Raw genomic sequence first — 24,409 nt, forward strand, 5'->3', positions numbered from 1 at the left:
TACACATATTGATATAAACATAAGAACTTAAGAATGAAGGAAACTGCAAGAGACTATAAGGCCTACACTAGGCAGTTCCATGTCCGTTACCACCTGTCATCCCCATCAATAAAGTTGCCTAACCATTTCTTAAAACAACCAATAGTTTCAGCGCTCTCTACATGGTTACTCTTTTCCATTTGTTGACCACCATATTAGTAAACCAATTCTTGCCTATTTCCTCCTTAAATCTAAATTTCTCCAATTTAAATCTATTTATGTGAGTACTGCTCTGTTGTTTTAATATGATGACCTTGTTTGCATCACCCTTGTTAAAGCCTTTGATCCACTTAAACATTTCTGTTAGATCATCCTGCACTCTGCATCTTTCCAGAGAGTGTAGCTTGCTTCTTCTCTTCTACAACCTTCTTTGTTTCCTCATCCCACCATTCACTACCCTTCTATTTCCTCCCATCCTTCTTGTTCCATACACCATCTTTGCACACTTTGTGACTCCCTCCTTGAGCCATCCCCATTCCTCCTCCACTCCTAGTTCTACTCTATCCTTCACTCCCTCCCACTCCTCTCTCAGCTTCTTCTTGTACTCCTTTTCCTTTTCATTTAAAGAGTTCACTCTAAGCACCTCCCTACCTAAGGCAACAGTGTGTGCAAACACTATTCAAGAATTTAAGAACTAACTTGATGCTGAAAGATACAAAGACGGGTCACTACGAGCATAGCTTCCTTCCTGTATAATACAACTAAGTAAATGCACTGTCTTACACTCACCTTTTCCATACAATAGCACAAAGTCTATTCACTGAACAACTTATGGGCTGAACTGTTAGCCAACTGGAGGCATAGGTGTCATGAAAGAGAGAGGTGTGAGGCAGTGGATTGATTGAATGTTTTATCCAGTTCATTCCACTTATATAGGTATATATATTTTTTACTCTTAACTAGTTCTGTAATTTTTACTCTTTCACCCTCTTGCATATCTTGTTACATGTATGTGTCTGTGTGGTATTTATGGAAGATAATTTTATGTAATGTATTTTGTGTTATAACTGAACCAGGGTCTTCTATATCATTGAGTGAGGGAGCATTTACAAGTAGTTCTGGAGGTTATGTTCTGGCAAGACACACAGTCAAAGTTAGGCGGTCAGGCATCGTAACCTGTGTTGACTCGCTTCTGGACTTAGAAAGTAAGTAGTTTCATTCTAGTTTGTGTATTAGAGAAGTTTAGATGTTTGCATATTCATACTTGTCAAGCCTAGCATATTATTGCTTCTCATGCTTTGTCACTTTCTCAAGGTTTCTGTCATTGTTGTATGTACAGGAGCTGGAGAGGTTACTGATACAGGATTTGACTCGCCAAACCCCATACCAGGAAGGTCTTTGGACAGGTTTAGATCTGTGGATGCTTTCAATCAAAAGTCTATACCAAATGAAATGCTGCAGGCATTAAGATTCTTTGAAAACAAGAAAGGGGATAAACCCCAGATGGACTGGGGGGAAGTAAGTTTCTTGTCATTTAGATGCTCTCAAAATACTTCTGTATCTTGTATCATGTATTTTTTTCTTATTTCTCTGCTTTGTATAATTTTATGCCAAGAGAGTTCATGTTTTTGGTGAAATATTGATGTTTGGTAATATATATACATTATATGAAGACAACGTCTTGAGAAGTATGGTAAGTGTTACAAGGTTGGATACAATGAGAAATGAGGAGGTGAGGAGGAGAGTGGGGATGGAAAAGGAGATGGCAGATAGGGCTGATGAAAGAGTATTGTGGTGGTTTGAACATATGAAAAAATTAGTGGAGAAAAATAAGCAAAAGAGGTGTGGAAGGCAGGTGGATGGAGTGAGCTTGAGGGGACAACAGAGGATGAGATGGATGGGGTGAAAGGCTTTGAGCAAGAGGTCTGTTGAACAAGGAAGGGAGAAGGTAGGATATAAGGGTGAGTGGAGAGTGGCTGTGTATGGGATGATGCTTTGATGCAGCATGAAGAGATTTTCTTCTCATCTTCTCTTTTCTATGCCAAGCAAAGAAGGGATGGGGGAGGGGGGGGCTTGTGTATTACCTAGTTGTATTATATGGGAAGGGATGATATTTTGACTGTATGAAGTGGTTTCTCCCCATCTCTATTTTTCACATGAGGGGATGGAGAAGGTGGTTGCCAATTAAATGAAGCAGCCTGGCTATGAATGAACTGTGTCTTGCTGCATTGCTTCTGCCCTGGACAAAGGGATGACCCTTCATCCATGAGGACCTAAGATGAGAGTGGTAGATGGGAGTGGAGTTGGTGGGAGTGGGTGTGTACCTTTGACTAAGCTACCTCCCTTATAAAGTGGAAGAAGCCCTTGGTATATAGGTAGAAATATGAACATAGTGTTTAAGAAGAAAGTCAAGCATAAATACACATGGGAAAGGGTGGTGGTTAATAAGGTATTAATCGACTATGTAGTGGTATCCAAATGAAGGATAGGAAGAGTTCTGGATGTCCTTGTTCTTAAGGGAGAGAGTAGGGGAATGTCAGGTAATTTTTTAATGGAAGATAAGTTGATAGTGGAGAGTAGGTGTAGAAAGAGGAAAAGGGTAGAAAGTAGGGAGGTACTTAGAGTAAACTGTGTAAATGAGAAGGAAAAGGAGCAGGAGTACCAGAAGTTGAGAGAAATATTAGGGGTAGCAGAGGATAGAGCAGAGGTAGGAGTGGAAGAGTGTTTGAAGAAGTGACAAGGAGTGCAAAGATGGTATGTGGAATGAGGAGGATGGGAGGGAATAGAAGGAAGGATAGTGAGTGGTGGAATGATATAGTGAAGATGGTAGTAGAAGAGAAGAAGTGAGCATTTAGGGATTGGTTGCAAAATAGGACTTGGGAAGCTAAGTAGGAGTACATATGTGTATATACCAATGGCTTTTTCCCCCTTACAAGGGAAGTAGCCAAAGTCAAAGGCATGAATCCACTCCTATCCATTTCATCTCCACATACTCCAATCCCAATTACCACCCCCTCCCTCTTTTCTTGGCACCTCCTGGATGACAGGTCATCCCTGCATCTCGCCTACTGCCCTGGGTCAGAAGCAGTGTAGCAAGACACAGGGTGAATGTAGTTTGACCATGACTAAATCTCCTATTTTTAATTTTAGTTTAGGTGCTATTTTGTGTTGTTGCTTTTTCATCTCTTGTGAATACTCCTGCATATGTTCTCTAACTCTTTGGTGAATACATTGAAAAGTATTTTTCCTATTTTAGATATAGCCATCTATATTATACACAGGTGTCTGCTCTACAATCAAGATTTCATATGGAAGAGTTTTGTCTTCCCCAAAAATAATAAAATGAGGTGTTTCACCTGTTGCTATGTTAATTTGGTTGTTCAGAGTACATTTAACACAAGGAATCCAAGTATCCCAAGTTATACTATGAGGACTAATCATACTTCTGAGATATATAATAATTTTCTTATTTAACCTCTCTACAACTCCATTACTTTGTGGATGATTCACTAAAATATTTATTTTCTTGATCTTAAATAAACTACATAAATTTTCCAAGATTTTGTTATTAAATTCAGTTCCATTATCTGAAACTAAGATCTTAGGTGTAGTGAAATTACAGATTATCTGATCATAGATTACTGAAGCAATAGTTTCAGCTTTCTTATTTGGAATGGGTTGTAAAATACAAAATCTTGAAAGATAATCAATGGCAACAAATACATATTTATATCCATTCTCAGACATAGGTAACTCCAATGTATCTATGTGAACTCTTTCCCAAGGTTTCTGTGGAATGGGATATGTTAACATAGGAGCAGGTTTTGGTGTATTTCCTTTCACCCCACATTTAATTTTTTTTTTTTTTTTTAATCATATATATCTTTCTTCATACCTGGCCAAAAGTATTTAAGTTGTGCTTCTATATAAGTTTTATCCTTCCCTGGATGTGAACTACAATCACTATCATAAAGTAACTTCAATATCTCTTTTACAAGAGTTTGTGGTATTGCCAACTGATTTACTGGACCTCTAGAAATATCTTTCCCACTTACAACTGTTTTTCTATACAAAAGTCCAGGCACCTCCTGGATGATGGGTCATCCTTGCATCTTGTCCACTGCCTTGGGTCAGAAGCAGTGTCACAAGACACAGCACTTCCATAGCAAGGCTGCTTTATTAAATCAGCAACTTCCCTCTCCATCCCCTCATGCAGAAAAGGAGAAGACGGGGAGAAATCCCTTCAGGCTGCGTCAAATTCTCTTTCAAACATACTCCCTCACCCCCCATCCCCAAACCACTCCACCTCATGGATCAAAACATCATCCAGATACAACCCTTCTCCATTCACCCGTCTTCTGTCCTCTTCCGTCCTTCCTCAACAGACATTTCCCTCTTCCCAAAGCCCCTTTTACCCCATCCATCCATCTCATCCTAGGTTGCCCCCTCATGTTTACTCTTACACCTGCCTTCCACACCTCTTTTACCCGTCTTCACTCATTCTTCCCATGTGTCCAAACCATCCCAATACTCTTTCATCCACCCTATCTCCCAACTCCCTTACCACCCCCGTTCTCTTCCACACTTCCTCATTTCTTACTCTATCCAGCCTAATAACCCCTATTATACTTCTCAGACACCTCATATCAAACACATTCAAACTCCTCCTCTCTTCCTCTCTTATGTTCCATGTTTCTGCCCCATACAGTGCTGTCAGCACAATCACTCCTTCATACAATCTCCTCTTAGCATCCATTCTCAAATGTCTATTTCTCATTACACTTTTTAATCCACCAAGGCATTTACTGGCTTCTCTCAATCTATATTCTACCTCCACCTCCACTCCTCCCTTTCCTGCCACATTTGCACCCTGTCTAAAACTATCTACTTCCTCCAGTCTCTCCCCCTTAATACTCACTTCCAGTTCCAGTCTGCTGCTACTTTCACCCCTTGTACATCTCATCACCTTACTTTTACCCACATGTATGTATAAAGAAAATTTAAAGAATCTGGAGAGCAACCACACAAATGGCTCCAGCGCTTTCAAACTTGTCATATAAAGAGAGACTGGCTAAATTGGAGTTACCAACTTTGGAGCAATTTAGCTAGTCTCTCTTTATATGACAAGTTTGAAAGCGCTGGAGCCATTTGTGTGGTTGCTAAATTGGAGTTACCAACTTTGGAGCAGGTCCTGGATGCACAGCATCTACGTCGTTGGACCACCCCCAACCCCAAGAGTTGGGGGCCAAACGGCAGCAACCAGCCCTGGCCACCGGCTCTACGCAGGTGGCACTGATCCCCAAGAGGAGCTATGACTGCCTTGGGGAGTACCACAATCCTTTTTCTCAACATGCAATGTTACGTTTTTTTCTGCACTGATGGGTGATTTTCCAGCAATCACCCCTCTTCTTCTACTTTTAGCCAGAGATGTAAAGAGCAATCCTGGGCCTACCACAAAATACACATCCCCAACATGCTCTAAACCCATTACTTTGAGCAGACAGACAAAGGGCTCAGTTCAGTGCAATATGTGCAAAAACTGGGCCCACCTCACTTGTACAACACTTGCTGACACAAACCAATACACAAACACTTGGACATGTTCTTCCTGCCCTCCAGTAACCCCACTCCCACCTCCCCAACCACAGCCAACATCCTTACCCACTCCCAATTTCCCTTTGCCCTTATCCCCAATCAGTGCTCCCCTTCCTTTGTCCCCAATCTCTCCTTTCCCCCCCTCTAACCCAGATCCTATACCATCCCCATTAACACCCCAACCTCAACCCCAAACGGCAACATACAACACATACAGAACACACAACATCAACATTTTACAACACAACATTGATGGTATTAACACGAAAAAACATGAACTCGAACACTTTCTTAAACAACACAACATACACATTGCAATTATACAAGAAACAAAACTAAGACACTCACACAAAACACCATCATTTCATAATTACACCACCATCAGACAAGACCGGACCGACAGCAATGGCGGTGGACTCATCACTCTGATCCACCACTCCATCTGTTTTGTGGACACAAGTGCCACAATCAAAATTCTCCTCCCTACCACAGATAACACTACAGAAATCCAATCCATTCGAATCTGCACAGGCAACAAATCAACACTGACAATAGTTAACATGTACATTCCCCCACAATCATCCCCCACAGTTCCAAACCCCTTCAGGCCTCAATTTAGCCAACTAACCTCAATCCCCAACCTGATCATGGGTGGTGACTTCAAAGCCAAGTCGTCTGCCTGGTATGTCGACAACCCTGACACAGACAGAGGGCTTGATGTACAGACTCAGTTTGACTCATTGACTATCATGAACAACACACATAATCATACACATATCCCACACCAAGCCCTCTACACTCCCTCCTCTCCTGATATCACCTTTTGCTCCCCCTGCCTAACCCCAACAACATCTTGTGAGTGGTCGGAACCCTTGGTTCTGACCACCTTCCAATCATCATCACCACCAAAACAAGATGCACCCCAGTTGCCCACAGACACACATACACCAATTACAAGAGAGCTAACTGGGAAGCTTTTACTGAAGAGACAGAACAACATTTTGAAACACTTAACAGTACACCAATCACAAACATAAACAATGCTGTGCACACTTTTAATACAATCATACAAAATGCAGACAAGAGTTACATCCCTAGAGGCAACAGAAAATCACACAACCCCAACTTCACACCAGAAATCCGAGGCCTCATCAGACAACGAGACACGCTTGAACACAATACCCCCCACACCTATCCCTCAAAACATAGCAGACCAAATACAAACACTAAACACTGTGATTGCCAATAAAATACACGAAGAAAAAACACAAAATTGGCAAAACCTTATCAATACACTTGATCACATGATCACACCAGCAAATTGTACAAAACATTCAACAGCATTACACTATCCAGCAGTAACACAACATGCTCTCATGCAGCAATAATCACAACAACAGACAATCTACCCTCAAACAGACAACAAGCAAACACACTCATAAATCATTTTGCACAGACAAGCCATCTCACTTCTCACCCTGACGACTGACGCATTATTCGATGTAAGAAAGACTTTCCCACAGACTCAGACTATACACCCTTCATAGACAGTCAGACAAAACACATAATACATAATCTCAAGCACTCATCTGCCTGTGGCCCTGATAACATAAGCAACATCCACCTAAAACACATCGGACCACAAGGTATACACGCACTCACAAACATTGCAAACTACAGCTATTCACACAACACTATACCAGACATCTGGAAGCATGGTAAAATAATCACCATTCCAAAACCGATCAAAGACCCAACAATCCCAACATCGCACCGCCCAATCACACTTCTCTGCACCCCCTCTAAAGTCATTGAACGCCTAATACTTCAACTTGTCACACCACATATTCCCCTTGCTGACTCACAACACAGTTTTAGGCCACTACACTCCACAAACACTCTTCTGATAAACCTCACACAAAGAATTTTAGATGTCATCAATTCAGATAGGCCCCACCACAGAACACTTCTCATAACATTAGACATTAGTAAAGCTTTTGATGCTATCCCCCGCCACAACCTAACAAATAAAATATATAACACAGACATGCACAATAACACCAAAAGATGGCTGGCCAATTATCTGGCAGGTAGGAATGCTTACGTGTCATATAATGGCCAATCATCGCACATCAGAAACATTAAGAATGGAGTACCACAGGGCTCAGTTCTATCCCCCACACTATTTAATCTATACATGCATGACTTACCCACACCAGACAACTCAGAAATACAAATCTCTTCCTACGCAGATGACATAACAATCACATGCACACATCGTAACACAGACAAAGCTGCAGAAATAATCCAGCCATACCTTGATACACTCAACACATGGTTCATCACAAACAGACTCAAAATAGCTCCAACCAAATCTACAGCAACACTTCTCACCAACTGGACAATAAAACACAAATACATACCTCATCTCTACATCAACAACACTCTAATACCACACACAAACACACCGAAAATTCTTGGTGTAACATACGATACATCCATGTCTTTCAAACAACACATCACAAACATAAAAAACAAATGCACACCTAGACTTAACGCACTTAATTCATCACTGGAACGACATTTGGACAAAACAAAGAAACTAATATAACAATATACAAACAATGCATACGCTCAGTGTTGAATTATGCGAGTCCTGCATGGGCTCCTAATCTCAGTGAGACACACCACAACACCCTTCAAATCATACAAAACAAAGCCCTAAAAACAATTACAGGCTGCACAAATACAACACCAACAGACCATTTACACCATGAAACAAAAGTCCTCAAAGTCAAGGACCACCTCGACATGAGAGGCACACAAACACTTGCCGCAGCCACCACAAACACATCACACCCGCTACAGTACATAGCAGAACACCCACACACACCAAGAAACATTAAAACAACACCCAAAGACCTTTATTACGCACAAATACTCTCTTCTCTTCCTCCACAACCACCAAATACCAGCCTCCAGAAACATATTCATAATCATATCACTCACCGCTCCATTAACACACTGAAAGACAACACACTGCTGCATGCCAGACCCCCTGATATCCACCTTCTGAATCCTCTCTCCCACGAAAGGACAGAGTCCACTTGGCCAGACTGTGGCGCGGCCACCACCGAGCACTTCTAAGTTACCAGAAGAGGCTGGATGACCGCATTGTGAACAGCTGCCCAGGATGTAACACTTCACCCCATACCATACAACACATAATGGAGGACTGCATTATACACAATCATGCACGCAAACAACACAACATACACTCTATAAAGGATTTGTGGGAAAACCCAGTTTCGGCAGTAGCATTCATTGGGGAGACGGGACTGCTTGGACAGACAGTCTAGGGAACGACAACAACAACAACTGGACAAAAGAACACAAATGCATACCTCATCTCTGCATCAACAACACTAATACCACACACAAACACACCACCGAAAATTCTTGGTGTAACATACAATACATCCATGTCTTTCAAACAACACATCACAAGCATAAAAAACAAATGCACACCTTGACTTAATGCACTTAAGTCAATTACTGGAACAACATTTGGACAAAACAAAGAAACTAACACAATATATAAACAATGCATACGCTCAGTGATGAATTATGCGAGTCCTGCATGGGCTCCTAATCTCAGTGAGACACACCACAACACCCTTCAAATCATACAAAACAACGCCCTAAAAACAATTACAGGCTGCACAAATACAACACCTACAGACCATTTACACCATGAAACAAAAGTCCTCAAAGTCAAGGACCACCTTGATATGAGAGGCACACAAACACCTGCTGCAGCCACCACAAACACATCACACCCGCTACGCTACATAGCAGAACACCCACACACACCAAGAAACATTAAAACAACACCCAAAGACCTGTATCAAACACAGATACTCTCTTCTCTTCCTCCACAACCACCAAATACCAGCCTCCGGAAACATATTCATAATCATATCACTCACCGCTCCATTAACACGTTAACCGCGTACTGGGCCACCCGTGTACCGAGCAGATGTTTCACTTGTTGCGTATTGGTACATTTGTGGCCCGAATATTACCTTCTAAAAAGTATCACAAACATGAGTATGTAAACAATTTGTGCAATTTTTTTTTATTTATTATGACTGCAGATGCATTGCTATGGTACTGGAAAATAAAATGAAAATAATAAGACAGTAAGTTTATTTGTTGAAAAGAAATTTAATCTGAAATACATGTAATGTTTTTTAGCAAAATATTGATAATTTATTTATAACACTAGTCATGTTTTTCATTGAAACATGAAATGCAAAGGTGTGGTTGACCCTCACACTCATTGCAATAGGTGGTTACTCTCCTAGCCTTGTTTGTGGCCACCTTGTATCCCTCACAAAGTGAGATTTTTTCATAGCATCCTCTGCATCGCTTCCTTGTGTTTTTCTTTGGAGTATGTGCTTCCTGTAAGGTATGGTCTTTTCTAGCACCCGATATATCAGAGGTCCTCTTCCCTGGTTTTCTTATTTCCCCAGGAATGTTTTTAGTAAGAGAGAGGATTACAGATTCTGTAAAGGTTCTCAGACATACTTGTTTTGCTGAGAAGTATTTATTGTAAAGAATTTGAGCATTTGTCACTGATATCTCAGCAATCATTTCCATCGCCAGCTTCTTGTACCACTTCTTTGATTTTCGGAGTGGTGAGTAGTAGGAATTGAGTTGATCAGCAACATCAACACCTTTTTTAGCCTTATTGTACTCAATGACACTTTCAGGTTTTACAATCTCTTCTCCTTTTCTGTTTTTATTTCCACTTGGAACTAAGTCACCACCTTGCTCAGGTACTGTTGATAGTGTCAAGACATCTCTCTTATCTTTCCACTTGTATAACTTCACACCTTGTCTGTTTTCTGCTGCTTTCATTTCTCCCACCCTCAACTTTGCTTTTACTACTTCTTGGCACAAATATTTCTTATTTGTTCTAACAGTTCCACAAATGTAGGTCTTCTTGGCCAACAAGTACTCTGCCAGGGTTATTGAGGTGTAGTAGTTGTCAGTGTATATAGTGCATCCTATACCTAACAATTTGTTACATAATTTCACCACACGTGATTCAGTTGAATTTAGGTCAGCAATCTTGTCACTCATCCCTACATGAACCTCTAAATTCCATGTATATCCCTCAGGTGTGCAAACTTTGTACACTTTCATTCCATATTTGTGAGCTTTTCCTGGAATGTACTGTTTTATGCCTAATCTCCCTCTAAATGGCACCATGCTCTCGTCAACAACAAGTTTGGAGCCAGGTTTGTATACAGCTTTAAAATTGTTAACAAGTAGCTCAATCAGTGATCTGACCTTATACAACTTATCATGAGAATTTACATGACATCTGTTGTCTACAAAATGCAAAAATTTGTAGAGAATCTCAAATCTTTCCCTTGACATTAGCTTTGGTACAAAGGGATCATCATATAACACACTTTTACACCAGTAGAGTTGAATTTCAGGCTTTACAGTTAATCCCATGTACATCACAATACAAAAAAAAATCTTTATCTCTTGTCTGTTGGTAGGTTTCCATAACATCAGTCGTGACCTTCGTGTTACTGTTGCAGCATCAATTACTTGTTGTGCATACCTATTGGTTTCTTGAACAATTATATCAATGATATCATCAGATACAAAGAGACCATATACATCAATAGGCAATACCTCAGTTTCGTCACCTGTGTTACTGATAGTGACTCATTTCTTCCTTGCCAGTAAAGGTATGCATGCGTTGTTTTGAGGACACAGACAACCATTCACATTGTGTGTTGTTACTGTTGTTGTTTCCATTTCTCCCAGAGTTTGGTGGCTGAACAGGTTCATCTTGATCTGCACCTGTTTCAGATTCACTTTCATCAGAGAAATTATCATCTGAATTACTGACAACAAAGTCAGAATCGTCAGAATCATCAGATGAAGTATGTGATTGTTCTCCATAAAAGTAAGACATCTCCATGTCTGTTTAGAGTGAAAAAGACAATATTATCAGTTTTCCTATGCAAAATTGATCAAAATTTAAGTTATTGTATCAATACTAACCCAAATATACATCATAAAACAACATCAAATAGGAGAAAATGGATATATATATAAATCATATGCTATAACCCATGCCTGGTACACTGGTGTATCAATACGTGTTAGAAGGGGAAAAAATTGCTGGTCTGTGATTCGGTATATATTTGTACCATGGGTTTTTATGCTCTACACTACAGGCCACGCTCTCAGAATGATACATACCTCCTCACTCTGCAAAAGTCCAACGGACACTGGAGTGGCCGGGTTATAAATGTGACGCGGTGTGGGCAAGTGTACTGAGTTGCCAGACGCGGCTAACGTGTTAACACACTGAAAGACAACACACTGCTGCATGCCAGACCCCCTGATATCCACCCTTCTGAATCCTCTCTCTCACAAAAGGACAGAGTCCACCTGGCCAGACTGCAGTGCGGCCACCACCCAGCACTTCTAAGCTACCAGAAGAGGCTGGATGACTGCATTGTGAACAGCTGCCCAGGATGTAACACTTCACCCCATACCATACAACACATAATGGAAGACTGCCTTATAAACAATCATGCATGCAAACAACACAACATACATTCTATAAAGGATTTGTAGGAAAACCCAGTTTCGGCTGTGGCATTCCTTGGGGAGACGGGACTGCTTGGACAGACAGTCTAGGGAACGACAACAACAACAACTTTGGAACAAAGAAGAAAGAGAGGCGACCTACTGACCATCTACAGAATCATGAAGGGCATGGAAACACTTGATAGAGAGGACTTTTTAAATTGGAACAAGAGAAACACAAGAGGACATGGAAAGAAACTCAAAAAAGATAGTTATAGAAGAGATCTGAAGAACAGTTTTCCACACAGAGTGGTGGACACTTTGAACAACCTGGACAAAACAATAGTGTGTGCAAAAAACATACACGAATTTAAGAGCAAACTAGACACTGTGAGATACAAAGGTGGGACACCATGAGTGTAGCTCCCCTTCCCATAAGATACAACTAGGTAAATACACACACCAAATAATAAACCTTGGGCACTACAGCTGAAGGTATAATGGTTGGCCAGTATAGCTATGCCAGTCTGCTCACACCACTGAGTTTGGGATGTCACAGGTCAACTGCTAAGTCCAGTGAGCTGATGGACAATGAAGGAATTCTGTGCTCTGATTGGTCAAATGAGCTGGATAACTACACAAACAAGATCTAACATTGCCTTTGATGTGTGTGAACTGAGCAGACATTGTAAATATGCCACAGCATGAGACTCAATAAGATTATCAACTGAATTGTTGTTGTTGTTGTTGTTGTTGTCGTTCCCTAGACTGTCTGTCCGAGCAGTCCCGTCTCCCCAAGGAAGGCCACAGCCGAAACTGGGTTTTCCCACAAATCCTTTATAGAGTGTATGTTGTGTTGTTTGCGTGCATGATTGTGTATAATGCAGTCTTCCATTATGTGTTGTATGGTATGGGGTGAAGTGTTACATCCTGGGCAGCTGTTCACAACACGGTCGTCCAGCCTCTTCTGGTAGCTTAGAAGTGCTGGGTGGTGACCGCATCGCAGTCTGGCCAAGTGGACTCTGTCCTTTCGTGGGAGAGAGGATTCAGAAGGGTGGATATCAGGGGGTCTGGCATGCAGCAGTGTGTTGTCTTTCAGTGTGTTAATGGAGCGGTGAGTGATATGATTATGAATATGTTTCCGGAGGCTGGTATTTGGTGGTTGTGGAGGAAGAGAAGAGAGTATCTGTGCGTAATAAAGGTCTTTGGGTGTAGTTTTAATGTTTCTTGGTGTGTGTGGGTGTTCTGCTATGTAGTGTAGTGGGTGTGATGTGTTTGTGGTGGCTGCAGCAAGTGTTTGTGTGCCTCTCATGTCGAGGTGGTCCTTGACTTTGAGGACTTTTGTTTCATGGTGTAAATGGTCTGTAGGTGATGTATTTGTGCAGCCTGTAATTGTTTTTAGGGCTTTGTTTTGTATGATTTGAAGGGTGTTGTGGTGTGTCTCATTGAGATTAGGAGCCCATGCAGGACTCGCATAATTCATCACTGAGCGTATGCATTGTTTGTATATTGTTATATTAGTTTCTTTGTTTTGTCCAAATGTTGTTCCAGTGATTGACTTAAGTGCATTAAGTCTAGGTGTGCATTTGTTTTTTATGTTTGTGAGGTGTTGTTTGAAAGACATGGATGTATCGTATGTTACACCAAGAATTTTTGGTGTGTTTGTGTGTGGTATTAGAGTGTTGTTGATGTAGAGATGAGGTATGTATTTGTGTTCTTTTGTCCAGTTGGTGAGAAGTGTTGCTGTAGATTTGGTTGGAGCTATTTTGAGTCTGTTTGTGATGAACCATGTGTTGAGTGTGTCAAGGTAAGGCTGGATTATTTCTGCAGCTTTGTCTGTGTTTCGATGTGTGCATGTGATTGTTATGTTGTCTGCGTAGGAAGAGATTTGTATTTCTGAGGTGTCTGGCGTGGGTAAGTCATGCATGTATAGATTAAATAATGTGGGGGATAGAACTGAGCCCTGTGGTACTCCGTTCTTAATGTTTCTGATGTGCGATGATTGGCCATTATATGACACATGAGCATTCCTGCCTGCCAGATAATTGGCCAGCCATCTTTTGGTGTTATTGTGCATGTCTGTGTTATATATTTTATTTGTTAGGTTGTGGCGGGGGATAGCATCAAAAGCTTTACTAATGTCCAATGTTATAAGAAGTGTTCTGTGGTGGGGCCTATCTGAATTGATGCCATCTAAAATTCTTTGTGTGAGGTTTGTCAGAAGAGTGTTTGTGGAGTGTAGTGGCCTAAAGCCGTGTTGTGAGTCAGCAAGGGGAATATATGGTGTGACAAGTTTAAGTATTAGGCGTTCAATGACTTTAGAGGGGGTGCAGAGAAGTGTGATTGGGCGGTGCGATGTTGGGATTGTTGGGTCTTTGTTCGGTTTTGGAATGGTGATTATTTTACCATGCTTCCAGATGTCGGGTATAGTGTTGTGTGAATAACTGTAGTTTGCAATGTTTGTGAGTGCGTGTATACCTTGTGGTCCAATGTGTTTTAGGTGGATGTTGCTTATGTTATCAGGGCCACAGGCAGATGAGTGCTTGAGATTATGCATTATGAGTTTTGTCTGACTGTCTATGAAGGGTGTGTAGTCTGAGTCTGTGGGGAAGTCTTTCTTACGTCGAATGGTGCGTCGGTCGTCAGGGTGAGATGTAAGATGGCTCGTCTGTGCAAAATGACGTATGAGTGCGTTTGCTTGTTGTCTGTTTGAGGGTAGATTATCTGTTGTTGTGATTATTGCTGCGTGAGAGCGTGTAGTGTTAGTGTTGGATAGTGTGATGCTGTTGAGTGTTTTGTACAATTTGCTGGTGTTTGTTTTGTGATCAAGTGTATTGATAAAGTTTTGCCAATTTTGTGTTTTTTGTTCATGTATTTTATTGGCAATCACAGTGTTTAGTGTTTGTATTTGGTCTGCTATGTTTTGAGGGATAGGTGTGGGGGTATCGTGTTTAAGTGTGTCACGTTGTCTGATGAGGCCTTGGATTTCTGGTGTGAAGTTGGGGTTGTGTGATTTTCTGTTGCCTCTAGGGATGTATCTCTTGTCTGCGTTTTGTATGATTGTATTAAAAGCGTGCACAGCATTGTTTATGTTTGTGATTGGTGTACTGTTAAGTGTTTCAAAATGTTGTTCTGTCTCTTCAGTAAAGGCTTCCCAGTTAGCTCTCTTGTAATTGGTGTAAGTGTGTCTGTGGCCAGCTGGGGTGCATCTTGTTTTGGTGGTGATGATGATTGGAAGGTGGTCAGAGCCAAGGGCTCCGACCACTCTCCATGATGTTGTTGGGGTTAGGCAGGGGGAGCAAAAGGTGATATCAGGAGAGGAGGGAGTGTAGAGGGCTTGGTATGGGATATGTGTATGATTATGCGTGTTGTTCATGATAGTCAATGAGTCGAATTGAGTCTGTATATCAAGCCCTCTGTCTGTGTCAGGGTTGTCGACAAACCAGGCAGACGACTTGGCGTTGAAGTCACCACCCATGATCAGGTTGGGGATTGAGGTTAGTTGGCTGAGTTGAGGTCTGAAGGTGTTTGGAACTGTGGGGGATGATTGGGGGGGAATGTACATGTTAACTATTGTTAGTGTTGAATTGTTGCCTGTGCGGATACGAATGGATTGGGTTTCTGTTGTGTTATCTGTGGTAGGGAGGAGAATTTTGGTTGTGGCACTTGTGTCCACAAAACAGATGGAATGGTGGATCAGGGTGATGAGTCCACCGCCATTGCCGTCAGTCCGGTCTTGTCTGATGGTGGTGTAATTATGAAATGATGGTGTTTTGTGTGAGTGTCTTAATTTTGTTTCTTGTAAAATTGCAATGTGTATGTTGTGTTGTTTAAGAAAGTGTTCAAGTTCATGTTTTTTAGTGTTAATACCGTCAATGTTGTGTTGTAATATGTTGATGTTGTGTGTTTTGTATGTGTTGTATGTTGCCGTTTGGGGTTGAGGTTGGGGTGGTAGTGGGGAAGGTGTAGGATCTGGGTCAGAGGGGGGGAAAGGAGAGATCGGGGACAAAGGAAGGGGAGTACTAATCGGGGGTAAGGGCAAAGGGAAATTGGGAGTGGGTAAGGGTGTTGGCTGTGGTTGGGGAGGTGGGATTGGGGTTACTGGAGGGCAGGTAGAACATGTCCAAGTGTTTGTGTATTGGTTTGTGTCAGCAAGTGTTGTACAAGTGAGGTGGGCCCAGTTTTTGCACATATTGCACTGAACTGAGCCCTTTGTCTGTCTGCTCGAAGTAATGGTTTTAGAGCATGTTGGGCATGTGTATTTTGTGGTGGGCCCAGGATTGCTCTCTACATCTCCGGCTAAAAGTAGAAGAAGAGGGGTGATCGCCGGAAAATGACCCCTCAGTGCAGAAAAAACGTAACATTGTATGTTGGAAAAAAAGGATTGTGGTACTCCCCCAGGTAGGCGTAGTTCCTCCTTGGGGATCGGTGCCATCTGCGTAGAGCTGATGGCCAGGGGTGGTTGCTGCTGATTGGCCCCCAACTCTTGGGGTTGGGGGGTGGTCCCACGACGTAGACGTTGCAGCTCCAGGACCTCAACTGAATTGTGGGTGACCATTCTTGCTTGCTGTTTAGAAACCTGTCAGCTGTGGAGGACTATAATTGAGTGCTTCTCAGATGCCTCCTTTTGAACCTATCTGATGGTGGCTCCCAGGGAGGATTTGTGATTTTTCTCAAGGATGGGGAAGGAAGAAGATGCCCGATTTATTGGCAAATGAGGAAATTGTACTGAGTGGTGAAATCCACATTGCTGAGACCTTGGCACTTTTTGAGTGTGCTGATTGTGCTGAGACTGCTTCCTTTATTGGACAGATTATCAGGGACATTGTCAAATACCAGACCTTAGCTGTACACTGTTTGGTTGACAACAAGAGTTTGGTGGAGGCCTTGAATTCTTCTCATGGTGTGAAGGATTGTTGTCTTTGCATTGACATTGCACTGCTGAAGGATATGTTGTTGCATGGTGGGATTAACTTTGTTTCTTGGGTCAAAACCTCCAAGCAACTTGCTGACTGCCTTACTAAGAGGGGCCTCGGCCTGGTGTTTGCAAGCAGTCCTCTCAGGTCAGTAGGATTCCTTGGCTTATAAAAACTGTAAATAGGTTGTAAGAAGTAAGCAAATTTTTATTCTGAATCAATAAATTGGCCTTGGCCATGAGTTTTATGGACCTTCACTTTTATCTTCAGTTTGACGGGGGGTGGGGAGAGAAAAGACTGAGTATTGCTGGAGTGTTCAATTGTTGTTATTTGGCTGAGGGCAGCCATATTGGATTTTTGTGTGGTTCACTGGGACACCAGGTGGCAGTATTGTTGAGCTGCTATTGGAGTGCTGGGTCCCCAGTGTAAAGGAAGAGGTGACTGGAGCAGGGTTGGAGAAAGGAATCTCTTGTCATGATTTTGTTCATCAACAGTGGACAAATGCCCCCTCACCTTATTTTTTTTACTTATGCATTTGTCAATTGGTGGTGAACAAATGTCCTACACACAGACATTTGCTCCCTATCCTCCTTAACCTTACCTAGGCTTCAGTGACCTTCCTCCAGTCCCCCTGGATCCTCCTGTTTATTCTCATAGATTTGTATACCACAACCATGTACTTGATAAAGCTCTAACAAGTGAAACATTGTACTAATAAAGGCTCTGTCCTCACATTATATTTTTTTTACCATTAAGAACCTCACTAGCATGACTGTTGAACTTTAAAACAGTATATTTATATACCAAGGGCTTTCCTCTTTACAAGGAAGGTAGCCAAAGTCAGAAGGTATAATTCCACTCCCACATATTTTATTCCCACCCACCCCACTCCTATTCACCACTCCAACCTCCCTCTTTTCTTGGCTCCTGGATGATGGGTCATCCCTGCATCTTGCCCATTGCCCTAGGTCATAAACAATGCAGCAAGGCCATTTCGTTTAATTGGCACCCTCCCCCCATCTACCAACACTAGATAGACCTGGTCATGTAAGCAAATTGCCCCAGATGCAGTCACTACGTAGAAGATGTGGAACACTTCATCTTGTTACCAAGGAGGTGTGGGTCTCCTGCAGGAGAGACCTAAGGTAACAGAGTGATTAATTGATCTGCCCATTCAATCATTGCCCTGGGTCTTTCTTGCAGGAGAATCTATGGCTCCTAGGTAACGAGCAGCAGGCATTGGACTGGCTTGTAAATTACTCAAAGAAGAGATTTTGTGTTGTTGTTTGAGTAGAGTGAGAGGGAAAATGTAGATGGAGTATAAAAGTGGCAGTTGCCAGCAAGCTTATCGAAATAAACACTATGTAAGGATAGAGCCTTTGTATGACGTTTTGCTTGATACGGTTTTTCCAAGTACTTGAGAAACCTGTAACAAGTGAAACATCATACTAATAAAGGCTCCATCCTCACATGGTGTTTATTTCTGTAAATGGAGTGTTCAGTCTATATAGTGTTTGCATCTCGGATAGTTGGAGTCTATGGTTCAGGCTATTCTGTTTGGGTTTAGTTCTGGAGTGGAGTAATAGCCTGAATGCAGTTGTGTCAGTGTGGTTCTTACTGGTCTTGGAAGGGATTTCTCAGATGGGTTAATGTCTAAGATAATCTGGTGGAATATAGAATTTGGGGTATGTCAATGAGTACTTGTTCTGTAATCTGTATAATATTTTTGTATGGAAATATCAGGTACTTGGGCAGGTTATTGTAGATCTTTGTTTTTCTTTTCTTTATTCTTGCCCTCCAGCTGTTTTGGTACAACCAATAAACAATGCTAATAAACCTACATACAGTCCCTTCTCCCTTCACCCTTATTTAAAAAGTTGTCATAACTTTTCAGGTAGATAGAGCAAGACTTGGGCAGTATTTAATTTCCCTCTGTTCTGCTGTGAAAGATGCATTGTGTTCTGAACCTAGACTTCTTCGAATATCAGCACCATGCTACATTTTAGGTAAGATAGATTTTTAGTTAAATTATTTATCAGTACTTTGTATAACTGTATTAATAAAGAAGGATTGCCATGTGAAAATAATGAGGTAATGAGAAAAATCTGTCTGTACTCCTTTCATCTTCTAATTACATTATCTCTTTTGCTTATTTACTTTCAATAGTCCTGGATTTTTATAATGCAAGTGGCAAGACCAACAGTAATGACCTGATTGTGATGATCTCATAAGATAGATATTGGAGAAAATCATCTCCATGGCACTACTTGCATTCAGATTCTTTTAATGCTCTCATCTCCTCTTTGTCCCACATATTGTGTCTGTGCCATTTAGCTTTCCTCCTTGAAACACCCATTCTTCCTCTACATCTGTTTTTCTTTTATCTTTTACTACCTCCCATACATCTCTCAGCTCCTAGTATTTTTTTAGTTTTCTTTTTCATTCACTTTGTTCACCCTCAGCACTTTTCTGCTTACTGTTTCCTCTTTCCTCTTTCTCCTCCACTTTACCTCTGCTCTCAATTTCCTATAGACCAAACAATCCTCTGAATACATTTACATCCAGAACTCTTCTAGTCCTACATTTGGGTACCACTATATAGTTCATGGATGCCCTCTCGATCACTCTTGTATCCACCACCACATTCTATGTATACTAATGCTTGTTTCTGATCTTAAACACTGTTCACTGCCATCAACTCCCTTATTGTAAACATCTAATACAAGTCGGAGAGGGGGGTCACCAATTTGATGAAACGGCCTTGTGTGGTTGTGCTTTGCCTTGCTATACTGCTTCTGATCCAGGGCAGTGGACAAGATGCAGGGATGACCTGTCATCCAGGAAGAGCCAAGATAAGAGGAAGGGAGGGTGGTGAATGGAAGTAGTGGGTGAGGATGGAATGAGTGGGGGTGGATTTTATGCCTCTGTTTTTTTGGCTACCTCCCTTGTAAGGGGGAAAAAAGCCTTTGGTATATGCATATATAGAATATAGAGTTACAGCTGTATTACTCATTCTCTTTCACTTTGAAAATTAATTACCACAGAAAATATGATCAAGTCAGATCACAGAATATTGGGGTCACTCAGCTACAACTGCAAAATAAATATAACCAAGACCCCAACACCAGCATCCTCATGTACCCATTCATGCCTCATGACGCCTATGTAGGCATCATTGTATGGAAGGGGTTGATATCCTTCAACATTACTACATTTACATTTCTCCCAAAAATCTCTACTCATTCATTTGAATAAATCCAAGAAACTTCACTCCCATCTTCACTTTTCTCACTACCAGGACAGTATGCACTCACCAAAGCAAATATCTCCCATCCCAATCTTAACCCCTTCCATACGGTGCCGCACACGTAGGCGTCATGAGGAGCAAGTGGATTCGCGACGCTGCCATATCGGCGTCTTGATTATATTTATTGTAGTCGCCCCTGTGTTTTTACATTCTCCCAAATGCGCCTTTAATCCCATTCTCTGTGGTTTTCAAAATTCGCGGGTGAAAGAGAGAACGATCGATATAAGCGGCGACTATATTTTATGATGCGAATATTATTTCGTTACGTCGTACGGCTGGCATTGGCTGCTGCCCGCGAGATTTAAGTCCCGTATTGAAGTGGTTAATGCTGCCCACATTGGAAGCTTTTACTGAAGAGACAGAACAACATTTTGGAACACTTAACAGTACACCAATCACAAATATAAACAATGCTGTGCACACTTTTAATACAATCATACAAAATGCAGACAAGAGATACATCCCTAGAGGCAACAGAAAATCACACAACTCCAACTTCACACCAGAAATCCGAGGCCTCATCAGACAACAAGACACACTTAAACACAATACCCCCCACACCTATCCCTCAAAACATAGCACACCAAATACAAACACTAAACACTGTGATTGCCAATAAAATACACGAAGAAAAAACACAAAATTGGCAAAACTTTATCAATACACTTGATCACAAAACAAACACCAGCAAATTGTACAAAATACTCAACAGCATTACACTATCCAACAGTAACACAACACGCTCTCACGCAGCAATAATCACAACAACAGACAATCTACCCTCAAACAGACAACAAGCAAACACACTCATAAATCATTTTGCACAGACAAGCCATCTCACTTCTCACCCTGACGACCAATGCACTATTCGACGTAAGAAAGACTTTCCCACAGACTCAGACTATACACCCTTGATAGACAGTCAGACAAAACACATAATACATAATCTCAAGCACTCATCTGCCTGTGGCCCTGATAACATAAGTAACATCCACCTAAAACACATTGGACCACAAGGTATACACGCACTCACAAACATTGCAAACTACAGCTATTCACACAACACTATACCCGACATCTGGAAGCATGGTAAAATAATCACCATTCCAAAACCGAACAAAGACCCAACAATCCCAACATTGCACCGCCCAATCACACTTCTCTGCACCCCCTCTAAAGTCATTGAACGCCTAATACTTCAACTTGTCACACCACATATTCCCCTTGCTGACTCACAACACGGTTTTAGGCCACTACACTCCACAAACACTCTTCTGATAAACCTCATACAAAGAATTTTAGATGGCATCAATTCAGATAGGCCCCACCACAGAACACTTCTTATAACATTAAACATTAGTAAAGCTTTTGATGCTATCCCCCGCCACAACCTAAGAAATAAAATATATAACACAGACATGCACAATAACACCAAAAGATGGCTGACCAATTATCTGGCAGGTAGGAATGGTTATGTGTCATATAATGGCCAATCATCGCACATCAGAAACATTAAGAATGGAGTACCACAGGGCTCTGTTCTATCCCCCACGCTCTTTAATCTATACATGCATAACTTACCCACACCAGACAACTCAGAAATACAAATCTCTTCCTACGCAGACGACATAACAATCACATGCACACATCGTAACACAGACAAAGCTGCAGAAATAATCCAGCCATACCTTGATACACTCAACACATGGTTCATCACAAACAGACTCAAAATAGCTCCAACCAAATCTACAGCAACACTTCTCACCAACTGGACAAAAGAACACAAATACATACCTCATCTCTACATCAACAACACTCTAATACCACACACAAACACACCGAAAATTCTTGGTGTAACGTATGATACATCCATGTCTTTCAAACATCACATCACAAACATAAAAAACAAATGCACACCTAGACTTAATGCACTTAAGTCAATCACTGGAACAACATTTGGACAAAACAAAGAAACTAACACAACAATATACAAACAATGCATACGCTCAGTGATGAATTATGTGAGTCCTGCATGGGCTCCTAATCTCAGTGAGACACATCACAACACCCTTCAATTCATACAAAACAAAGCCCTAAAAACAATTACAGGCTGCACAAATACAACACCTACAGACCATTTACACCATGAAACAAAAGTCCTCAAAGTCAAGGACCACCTCGATATGAGAGGCACACAAACACTTGCCGCAGCCACCACAAACACATCACACCCGCTACACTACATAGCAGAACACCCACACACACCAAGAAACATTAAAACAACACCCAAAGACCTGTATCACACACTGGTACTCTCTTCCTCCACAACCACCAAATACCAGCCTCCAGAAACATATTCATAATCATATCACTCACCGCTCCATTAACACACTGAAAGACAACACACTGCTGCATGCCAGACCCCCTGATATCCACCTTTCTGAATCCTCTCTCTCACGAAAGGACAGTCCACCTGGCCAGACTGTGGTGCGGCCACCACCGAGCACTTCTAAGCTACCAGAAGAGGCAGGATGACTGCATTGTGAACAGCTGCACAGGATGTAACACTTCACCCCATACCATACAACACATAATGGAAGACTGCATTATACACAATCATGCATGCAAACAACACAACATACACTCTATAAAGGATTTGTGGGAAAACCCAGTTTCGGCTGTGGCATTCCTTGGGGAGACAGGACTGCTCGGACAGACAGTCTAGGGAACGACAACAACAAGAACAACTATGAACAAAGATTGTCCAAATTGTAACTACCAACCCTGGAACAAAGAAGAGAAAGAGGAGATCTACTGACTATTTACAGAATTATGAAAGGAAAGGAATGGAAGTCATAGATAGAGATGATTGATTAAAGTGGGACAAGATAAAAACAAGAGGACATGAAAAGAAACTCAAAAAGGATAGTTATAGAAGAGATCTGAAAAAGAATAGCTTCCCACACAGAGTGGTGGATATCTGGAATAAATTAGATGAGGCAACAGTGTGTGTAAATACTATTCAAGAATTTAAGAACAAACTTGGTGCTGAAAGATACAAAGGTGGGTCACCACAAGCTTAGCTCCCTTCCTGTATAATACAACTAGGTAACTAGGTAAATGCCTCCTGAGTGCCAACAGATGATCCACCACAAGTCTGAGGACAATCTGTTTCAGACCTAAGGGGAAGTTTAGATATTTGGCAAATGTGGGCTCTGATGTAAACACCCCCATGATGAACCAGAACCTGTTTGACATCCCTACCAATAAGTATGCCTGAACCATGCCATCACTCATCACCATTACACATAAAGTACACTTCATCACCATTGTGAAGGTCACCTATCTCCATTACGTGTGCATTATGACACAAGGCACTCTTGATCCTTTCACTAGATTTGTTCTTGGGGTACTCCCTTCGAGCTGAGTGCAGAGCATTCAAGTTTTGTTGTACAATATCTGAGCCAGAAACTGACTCTACAGCAGGCAAATAGCTACTGGTGACAGATGGCATTGCAGGATTGAAACCAAATACTAATTGGTTTGGGCTAAAACTGGAATTATTTGCCAATGCATTATGGGTTGACACTGCCCAAGCCAAGCTAAAGCAGGAAATTGTGGTATTTTGGATACCAGTTGTTCAACTATATTTAGTTGTTGTTGTTGTTGTTGTCGTTCCCTAGACTGTCTGTCCGAGCAGTCCCGTCTCCCCAAGGAAGGCCACAGCCGAAACTGGGTTTTCCCACAAATCCTTTATAGAGTGTATGTTGTGTTGTTTGCATGCATGATTGTGTATAATGCAGTCTTCCATTATGTGTTGTATGGTATGGGGTGAAGTGTTACATCCTGGGCAGCTGTTCACAACACGGTCGTCCAGCCTCTTCTGGTAGCTTAGAAGTGCTGGGTGGTGACCGCATCGCAGTCTGGCCAAGTGGACTCTGTCCTTACGTGGGAGAGAGGATTCAGAAGGGTGGATATCAGGGGGTCT

The 24,409-nt window shown here is 41.6% G+C and overlaps 1 protein-coding gene across 6 annotated transcripts in view; it reads left to right on the forward strand.

The window, feature by feature from the left end:
* LOC143040217 (uncharacterized) overlaps positions 1-24,409 on the forward strand; it is a 225,905-nt gene that overhangs the window by 107,521 nt on the left and 93,975 nt on the right. For all 6 annotated transcript variants that reach the window (XM_076210907.1, XM_076210905.1, XM_076210906.1 and 3 more), the window contains exons 10-12: positions 1,056-1,184; positions 1,319-1,497; positions 19,009-19,120. In XM_076210907.1, coding sequence (XP_076067022.1) covers positions 1,056-1,184; positions 1,319-1,497; positions 19,009-19,120 — 420 coding nt within the window. The remainder of the gene's footprint in view (positions 1-1,055; positions 1,185-1,318; positions 1,498-19,008; positions 19,121-24,409) is intronic.

Source organism: Oratosquilla oratoria, chromosome 28 (genome assembly GCF_046742065.1).
Source record: "Oratosquilla oratoria isolate Oo_2021 chromosome 28, ASM4674206v1, whole genome shotgun sequence".
Classification (NCBI taxonomy): Eukaryota; Metazoa; Arthropoda; class Malacostraca; order Stomatopoda; family Squillidae; genus Oratosquilla; species Oratosquilla oratoria.